General features: G+C 37.8%; 2 protein-coding genes across 2 annotated transcripts in view; one reads left to right on the top strand and one right to left on the bottom strand.

The window, feature by feature from the left end:
• The window catches only part of LOC108253550 (cytoplasmic aconitate hydratase-like), a 13,182-nt gene extending 12,147 nt beyond the window's left edge, over window positions 1–1,035 (bottom strand). The window contains exons 1-2 of the mRNA XM_026829812.1: window positions 898–1,035; window positions 477–550 (exon numbers count right to left, since the gene is read on the bottom strand). Coding sequence (XP_026685613.1) covers window positions 477–550; window positions 898–1,004 — 181 coding nt within the window. The 5' untranslated portion in view covers window positions 1,005–1,035. The remainder of the gene's footprint in view (window positions 1–476; window positions 551–897) is intronic.
• A 662-nt stretch (window positions 1,036–1,697) lies between these two features.
• On the top strand, window positions 1,698–9,317 carry LOC103518067 (mitochondrial coenzyme A transporter SLC25A42). The gene is made up of 8 exons (XM_008483126.3): window positions 1,698–1,777; window positions 4,062–4,169; window positions 4,515–4,711; window positions 6,366–6,530; window positions 6,752–6,826; window positions 7,152–7,218; window positions 7,461–7,558; window positions 7,884–9,317. Exons 1-8 carry the CDS (start codon window positions 1,757–1,759, stop codon window positions 8,035–8,037), a joined length of 885 nt encoding a protein of 294 aa, XP_008481348.1. The 5' UTR covers window positions 1,698–1,756; the 3' UTR covers window positions 8,038–9,317.
• Window positions 9,318–9,684: the final 367 nt, after the last annotated feature.

The raw sequence follows: 9,684 nt of genomic DNA, 5'->3' as shown, positions 1-9,684 counted from the left end.
ACACATGCTTTCGTCTTCGTGTGCCCAGATTCACATTGACAAAGTAATACTGCTTTATCGCTTTAGGTCTAATTTATAATATGAGATAAATGACGACAAAGCTCACCCCCTCGGTTCTCGTAAACGTTGTACAACTAGCGGCTCCACGGGACCGAAGTCGAACTCTCGACCGGGCAAGACCCTCAAAACATAAGTGTCTACCCTTCGACATCATCGTAGCATGTCCATGCCGTAGTATGTGTCCCATCAAATGAACAAGAATTTAGCTTGGTTGGTAGCGTCTGCTTATGAGCGCTAGGTCGCGAATTCGATTCCCGCCCGGGCCATATTTTATCCTGAACGGATAAGGTTAATTCCCGGAACGACTGACTTTCTCCTATCCTGTCTTCCTTCTCTCTTCGATTTCGGGACGATAAGACCTTAGCAGTTGCAGTTCCTTCTATCACACCTCTAAAACAATAATATTATGAATTTACAAACCTTGAGAAACTTGAATCTCTCTCCATTCCTCTGGAATTCAATGTTCTCGTTCTTCTCTAATGCGCTTGATCTGAAAAGAGAAAGAGTAATACCAGCATTGTAGGATTTTCCAAATATCTCAATAATCCGAAATCCCAACACCTAATATGTTTACCTAGCATACTGGCACTGGTCGCTGTGCGCATTTATGTTATACGTAACTTCTCATTTTCCTCACGAGGCTGAGTGGGCCGCGCTGTTCAGCCAGACACGGAATCAATCATTTGTATGAACAAATTTTTTGACCAATTCGAGAACCGAACCCGGGTCTCGGGCATGCAAGGCGAGCGCAGTGACCACTACACCATGGGAGCTGACTCCACTTTAGAGAGAGAGGTAATACGTCCGTGGGTATGTCTGTGCGTATGAGAGACTTACGAGCGTGAGAAGTCAACCTGTACGGAATGATCGATGACCAAATCTGATGGACAGATGGGATTGATCTTCTGAGGATCTCCATTCAGGGATTTTACAGCATCCCTCATAGCAGCAAAGTCCACCACAGCAGGTACCTGTTGTCAGAGATAAGAATCAGAGATTAGGACAGATATTACCAGGAATCAGCCAGATGAAAGATAGTAATCCTGAGGAAGTGAAGACATTGCTTCAAGCTATTTGGTCTAAATTCAAAAATGAAACACCTTAACAGAGATCCCACAGTTGACCAGAATAGATATTGTTAAAGGGGGTTTAAAAAAATGTAAGGCCAGTTAGCTTGGAGGGTAGCGCGCGTGCCTTGTAAGTGCAAGGTCGCGGTTTCAATTCCAGCCCGGGCCGAGCTTTTTCCTAAACAGTTAAGATTCGTTTTCGAAACAGCTGGCTTTCTCCTATCCAGTCTTTTTCCATCACTCCGATTTTGAGATGATGAGACCTCAGCAGTAACAGTTCCTCTCTATCAAACCTCTATCCTTATTACTTATTAAGTTATTACATTCTAATACTTGATACATCCTAATCCGTCGATAGTCGACAGTTCAATAAGAATATCATAAGAAGATTGATAAGTGATCATTGGTAAATGTTCTTATCAAAAGAACATAATAACAATAAGTTCTGATAAGAACATTTACCAAAAATCAACATCCCTAAATATTTTGCGTAAATTACCTACCCACACATGGTTGTTCTTCAAGCTCTTAACATTTGAATTTTCTCATCGTTTTCATTTTAAGCTTGTGCTAATTCTCCCAAGGGAGTGTTTGCTCCCTTCCGTTTTGAGTTTGTGCTTGCACAGAAAATGAGCTCTGTGGATAGAAAGGTAAACATATCGCTAAATTATATCAAGTTCTTTTTGTCACTTTTAGATTAGTTTATTTCATATTTGCTTGACAAAGAGTTTCCATTTAATTTGAACTTTTTTCCACTAAACATTAAAATTTTTGCATCATCTGAAATTAGGTCTGACCCCCTACATACCTAATGACCCTTAGAAACAAGGTACCCATAGCTGTTACATCACTTGTTTTGACAGTTGCTCTACTTATGTGTTGTCTTATCATTTGATCATACAGGGTACCTGTATTAATTGCAAACACAAATCACTATATTTGAATAGGTCAACTACATGTATAGGTGAATTCTCTTTAGGAGTTAGCTATTCATATTGTACCAAAGTCAGAATTTTGGATTGAGTTTGTGTTTTTTTGGGTCACTAGAAAGCTTCTGGCTAAGAAAACTGATTTTTCCATTTTTAATATTATTCTTCAGCCAAAAAAGACCCATTTTATCTTGTCCTGAGGATATGGGACATATTAAATGACCTTAACGTTATTTTGTTTTGATCAATAGGATTTTATCACTAGTTTAAAATCGGTCTGCTTTTTCGTGACTTGGAATCCTCTGTGCTGGAAATATGCATGAGGGGAAGATATGTTGCCAATTTCGCACCATATTACCATGAAGAACATTATTTTTACTTTTCGGCAACGTTGCATTCCAAGCTACAGAAAAACAAACCCTAGATGTTATGTTTCAGAATAAGAAATTTAAGTTCACTTTGAAAAATTCTTGCAATAGTACTCAAGAGGCAGAAAATACCACGGAGATTCAACTGTTTTTCATGCTAAGTTCAGTAATTTGTGTTATGTACACAACTACACACTTCGGTAGCTATTTTTAGGTGCTTTACCTACTTGTCAAAAATTTTGGACCACAATAGGTAGAAAGCTAAATTCCGTCAACAAAGGCCCTCAAACAAGTACTCAAGAGGCAGAAAATACCACGGAGATTCAACTGTTTTTCATGCTAAGTTCAGTAATTTGTGTTATGTACACAACTACACACTTCAGTAGCTATTACTTTCTATTTTTAGGTGCTTTACCTACTTGTCAAAAATCTTGGACCACAATGGGTAGAAAGCTAAATTCCGTCAACAAAGGCCCTCAAACAAGCCCTCGATGTTTGAAACAAAGCTATACCTACCTACAATTTCGACAGCCTTTGGGTACTGAAAATATTTAGGTAAATATCTACACCCAGTTTGTAGTTAAATAGGTACCTATGTAAGTAAATAGATACATACCTAAGTAAATAGATTGGAACAAAGCTATACCTACCTACAATTTCGACAGCCTTTGGGTACTGAAAATATTTAGGTAAATATCTACACCCAGTTTGTAGTTAAATATAGCTACCTATGTAAGTAAATAGATACATACCTAAGTAAATAGATTGGTATATGTAAGTAAACCTATCTAGGTAGGTGACTAGGAAAAATATTTGGTACGAAGGGAAAAATCTGGTGTAAACATCACACGACTTTCCTTATCCTATTGAATGATGCTTATTTGAGTGTTCTTTTACCCTAACTTTTACAAAATCTCCAACAGTATAGTCGTTATAGCTGAAAACCGCCAAAAAACGGTCGAAATCTGTCCAAAAGCGGTCAAAATACCGCCAACCGCAGCACCTATCTCAACCAAACGTTTTGTGTCGCATCCTTGTCACATTTGACATCTACATACCAAATTTCAAGTCTCTAGGCTCTTACCGTTCTCGAGATATTTTGTTTACAGACAGACAGAAGGACGGACAGACACACGGATAATTGGCTGAAACTTTGGATTTAGGCTCTAGGGACCTTAAAACGTGTTTTGGCACTAAAAACTGACCATCGAAAATTTGACTTGATTACATTACTTTCCTTCCTTTAGGATAAGGAAAGTAAAAAATTGGGGTCAATCAAGGATCCTTCTCTTTTCTCCTCCTTTTCCCCCCTCTTTTCTTTGTTCTGTCCCTCCATTTTTTTAGCATCGCATATTTTTTTCCTGATTTTCTTTTCTAACATAATCCACTTTTCTTTTTTACCAAACCTTTTTTTTTTTTTTTTTTTTTTTTTTCAATTTATCTGGGGCCCAAAAAAAGTACAATCCCAAAGTTTGTCCCAAAAATTTAGCGGACAGACGCCGGGCCGGAAACCTATCTTTTTGTGCGAAGCCCTTGTGTGAATTGGTACATCCGTTTAAGGGTCCCTTAACTCCCTTGAGGAGGTGCCTATAGAATTGTGGATAATTGCAATTCTGTCTCTGTTTCTTTTCTTGCAGTTAACCACATTTGAAATGGTAATCTCTAGTCTTGTAGCAGGTGGTATTGCAGGGGCACTCGCTAAAACTACAATAGCACCATTGGACAGAACCAAAATTAATTTCCAAGTAAGATTTTATTTTTCACAATACTCACATAGGTAAATTACAATTCCTTACTAAGAACCAGAACATTTTCTTTTCCTCTGGATAAAATTTAGCGTCCTTTATTTAGTCATCTAGGTATGTACCTACTAGGTGCCCTAAATACTTTCAATTCTTCATGCTCTAATTATCTACTTATGATTCCAAGGGATTGTTTTGGTCCTGAAGACCCTTTTCAACGTTCTGTACTGATCTATGGACCTTTGACAGACCACTAATACAGTATTTTTTTCCCATAAATTTTCAAATGTACAAAAAACTTTTTGCCAAAATTATGATATGTTCATGTTTAATGTGTTCTGTCCTCAGATTTCTAACTCACCATTTTCGTTTGGTGATGCCATCAATTTCATGATCAAATCCTACAAAACCGAAGGCATAACTAGTCTTTGGCGGGGGAACAGTGCAACCCTAGCCAGAATCATACCTCATGGGGCACTTCAGTTCACTGCTCATGAACAATGGAAAAGGATACTCCATGTGGACAACACGGTAGATTCTTCCAAGTTAGTAGATTTTTACTTTCTATTTCTAATGTAATGAAAGGGTATTGTAATTGGTCCATTTTTTTTTTTTTATATGTTCATTAATTTTCTTTGTAAAATTCTGTCTCTGTTTCTTTTCTTGCAGTTAACCACATTTGAAATGGTAATCTCTAGTCTTGTAGCAGGTGGTATTGCAGGGGCACTTGCTAAAACTACAATAGCACCATTGGACAGAACCAAAATTAATTTCCAAGTAAGATTTTATTTTTCACAATACTCACGTAGGTAAATTACAATTCCTTACTAAGAACCAGAAATTTTTTTTCCCTCTGGATAAAATTTAGCATCCTTTATTTAGTCATCTAGGTATGTGTACCTACTAAGTAGGTGCCCTAAATACTTTCAATTCTTCATGCTCTAATTATCTACTTATGATTCCAAGGGATTATTTTGGTCCCGAAGACCCTTTTCAATGTTCTGTACTGATCTATGAACCTTTCAGTGACAGACCACTAACATAGTATTTTTTTCCATAAATTTATAAATTTTCAAATGTACAAAAAACTTTTTACCAAAATTGTGATACGTTCATGTTTAATGTGTTTTGTTTTTTTTGGTTTTTGATTGGTCCCTTTTTTTTTTTTTTTTTTTTTTTTTTAATAATTGTTTTTAAGTTATTAAATCCCGTTTTTGAAATTTAAATATTGATTTTCCCCATGAAACACGAAAGTTAAGCATAATTATTGACTGGATTGTATACCTGGATGAGAGATGTATAAATAAGTAAGTAGTTATGTTCTGCTGACACGGTGTGAATGCAGCTTCGTTGAGACAGTTGAGTAGGTACCTGGAAATTTCATGGTAAAAATGGAATTCCAGAAAAAAATATTAGGTATTTTAAAGCCTGATAATTCCGAACTTAGTTGAAACGGTTGCCTCACATGACAATTTGATTGGTTAATGTGCTCGCCTGTTAAGTGGGAGAGTTTAAGTGTAAGAGGAGTCCAATGTGCGGTTGCATGTGTTGGACTCCACCGTAGATAAAAAAGTCATCTAAGTTAATAATAATTTGGAGTTTTGGAGAGCCTAAGTTTGTAATAATATTGTTTTTAAGTTATTAAATCCCGTTTTTGAAATTTGAATATTGATTTTCCTCATGAAACACGAAAGTTAAGCATAATTATTGACTGGATTGTATACCTGGATGAGAGATGTATAAATAAGTAGGTACGTTCTGCTGACACGGTGTGAATGCAGCTTCATTGAGACAGTTGAGTAGGTACCTGGAAATTTCGTGGTAAAAATGGAATTCCAGAAAAAAATATTAGGTACCTATTTTAAAACCTGATAATTCCGAACTTAGTTGAAAGGGTTGTCTCACATGACAATTTGCCTGTTAAGTGGGAGAGCGTGGGTACAAATAAGGACCTCTAAATTTTGGTGATAGCAACTGCCCTTGAACTTAACCTTGCCTTGTAGTTATCTTCTACTCAATTGTTCAGTTTTCATAGAAGACATAACATACATTTTATTTGCTTAGTGTGGGTACAAATAAGGACCTCTAAATTTTGGTGATAGCAACTGCCCTTGAACTTAACCTTGCCTTGTAGTTATCTTCTACTCAATAGTTCAGTTTTCATCGAAGACATAACATACATTTTATTTGCTGTTTCAGTAAACAGAACCTTTACAACCGGTTCCTAGCAGGATCTCTAGCAGGCGTGACATCACAGAGTATCACTTACCCTTTGGACTTGGCACGAGCTAGGATGGCAGTCACGGTTAAAGCAGAGTACAAATCTTTAATAGAGGTATCTACTTTTTTGAACAATGAAAATCAGCTGAATTATTGAGCTTTTATGAGTCTGTGTCATAGCATGTCTATCCACTTTAAGGTCAACTACTGAAATTGAAGTGCCAATTTTTGTCATCTATGTTTATTGGGAATCAAAGATCAAACGTTTTGTATAGCCTTTTGTATGAAAAGCAAATTGTTTACCATTGAACTGGTAATTTGATCGGTAGAAGACAATCACTTATCAACTTTCTTTGTGTTGTCAGGCGGCGAATGCAGACCTCTAGCATCACCAAGAAACGGGCTGACACTATTCTAGGAGTACTCAGGGATATTTATAGGTAAGTCACGACTCACCTTTTTGGTTGAGTGGTCAAGAGCACTGTCCCTCAACCCGGAGGTGCTTGGTTCAAATCCCGACCAAGTGGAAACTCACCAACCTCAAGTTCGTAGTTGTTAACGTGTTGGAGATTAGATCTGGAGGTGGATGGTTTGAATCCAAGTCAAGTCATAATATTTGGGTGGGTGTATTGATTGGGGCATGACATTTGTGACAAGAATTTCATGTCCTTATTTATTTCCTTCTTCCATTCTTATTCCCTTCCCAACCTTGAGACTCATTCTGGCAGGATAAACAAGGTATATTCTATTCTATTTTTATTTCAGGGAGGAAGGTGTGCGGCAAGGTTTCTTCAAAGGTCTCAGTATGAACTGGATCAAAGGCCCGATTGCTGTGGGTTGGATAATTGAAGTTGGTATTTCCTTGTAAGGAAACGTAACTCAGGCACACCTTTGTCCTACTTCGAAAGGAAAAGGAAGTAAGAAGCGAAAAATTTGTCTTCTTGAAAATGAGTCCCTAGGGCTGATGTCATTTTTCTTCCCCTCTACAGAATAGCTACTTCTTGATCCCTGCCCTCTTTGTGTTCGTACTAACTCTCTATCAGTTGGAAAGTTTTCCAAGTGTCATTGTTTCAGTTAACACGTACACGCTTTGTCAGGCGGCGAATGCAGACCTCTAGCATCACCAAGAAACGGGCTGACACTATTCTAGGAGTACTCAGGGATATTTATAGGTAAGTTACGACTCACCTTTTTGGTTGAGTGGTCAAGAGCACTGTCCCTCAACCCGGAGGTGCTTAATTCGAATCCCTACCAAGTGGAAACTCACCAATCTCAATTTCGGATTTGTTAACGTGTTGGAGATTAGATCTGGAGGTGCATGGTTTGAATCCAAGTCAAGTCATAATATTTGGGTGGGTGTATTGATTGGGGCACAACATTTGTGACAAGAATTCCATGTCCTTATTTATTTCCTTTTTCCATTCTTATTTCCTTCCCAACCTTGAGACTCATTCTGGCAGGATAAACAAGGTATATTCTATTCTATTTTTATTTCAGGGAGGAGGGTGTGCGGCAAGGTTTCTTCAAAGGTCTCAGTATGAACTGGATCAAAGGCCCGATTGCTGTGGGCATCAGTTTTGCTACGTATGACTTTATTTACGAAGCTCTCACCAAGTTTTTCCTCATCTCCCACCAACCTAGTCAGTCCTAGCATTAAGTGTCGCCTGCGGTAGCTTTAAACCACAGGGATCCACCCAGGGTAATTCGCGTTGAACCCTAGGGATTACATTAAACCCCGGGCAATAATGCTTTAAACCCTAGAGATTATGCTAAATCCCGGGGGAATTTTGCGTTAAACCCTAGGGAAGTTATGCGTTAAACCCTAGGGATTACATCAAATCCCGGGGAATAATGCGTTAAACCACAGGGATTACGCTACACCCCGGGGGGAATTCGCGTTAAATCCTAGAGATTACGCTAAACCCCGGGGCATTATGCGTTAAACCCCTGGGAATTATGCGTTAAACCCCGGAGAATTATGCGTTAAACCCTAGGGAAGTTATGCGTTACATCCTAGGGATTACATTAAACCCCGGGATTTTGCGTTAAACCACAGGGATTATGCTTAACCCCGGGGAATTTTGCATTAAACCCCAGGGGATTTTGCGTTAAACCTTCGGGATTAAGCAGTAATCCCGTGGGGTTACTATCAGACCCAGGCAGTGCCAAGATTTGTTTTTAGCCATGGATAATTTTACCGTTACCATGATGTATTTCTGTACTTTGATTATTGTAAAAGTAGAGCAGCGTTTGCGCTGAGTCGCGGTTTCGATTGCCACCCGCGAGGCGAACTTTATCCCAAACGGATAATGTTCGGCTGGCTTTCTCCGATCTAATCTCTCTTCGATTTCGGAAGGATAAGACCTCCGTTGTTACTGTTCCTCAGCTATTAAACCTGTTAAAAATGGTATCGTTCCTATTGAAACTTTCGTTATTGCCAACAATGTCTTCTACAATTAGAATAATCAGCCATATGTGCGTACTTATTTTTACTTGAAACAGTCGTCGAGGGATTGTTGACAGTCATAACTACACGAGATCAGTGTATTACTTGCGAGGATCGGTTTTATTTTATTAACTACCTATACTTTAATACTACCGACTTGTGGGAAAAATTGCAAGAGGGCCAATGGACCATATCCGATTTGCGTTAAAGTTAAAGGTTTCCTTATAGTCATTTCAATTGATTTTTTTATATATATACATAAATTGTTATGCTCTGTGAGTAATGAATACTCTTCATTGAAGACTTTGTTATTGTTTTGTCCTTTACTGTTTCATGGGTCTTAGAATGTTCAAGTGGTGCAAATGCATTTGCAGCAAGCTTCACTATTCATGTTCTACTCTCCGCTTAGATACTTTTAGGGATGTTGGGATATATGGAAAACAGATATATTTATATCGATATATTTTCCCGATATATCGATATATTTTCCCGATATATCGATATATGAAAAAAAAAAAAACTAAATGTTAATCCGTCGATAGTCGACAGTTCAATAAGAATATCATAAGAAGATTGATAAGTGATCATTGGTAAATGTTCTTATCAAAAGAACATAATAACAATAAGTTCTGATAAGAACATTTACCAAAAATCAACATCCCTAAATATTTTGCGTAAATTACCTACCCACACATGGTTGTTCTTCAAGCATTTGAATTTTCTCATTGTTTTCATTTTAAGCTATTAATCATCGTTACAGTCTTCCATAGTTTAAAATCGGTCTGCTTTTTCGTGACTTGGAATCCTCTGTGCTGGAAATATGCATGAGGGGAAGATATGTTGCCAATTTCA

The sequence above is a fragment of the Diaphorina citri genome, unplaced genomic scaffold (genome assembly GCF_000475195.1).
Source record: "Diaphorina citri unplaced genomic scaffold, Diaci psyllid genome assembly version 1.1 scaffold58, whole genome shotgun sequence".
In the NCBI taxonomy this organism is placed as follows: domain Eukaryota; kingdom Metazoa; phylum Arthropoda; class Insecta; order Hemiptera; family Psyllidae; genus Diaphorina; species Diaphorina citri.
This window is presented reverse-complemented; position numbering and strand designations above follow the sequence as displayed.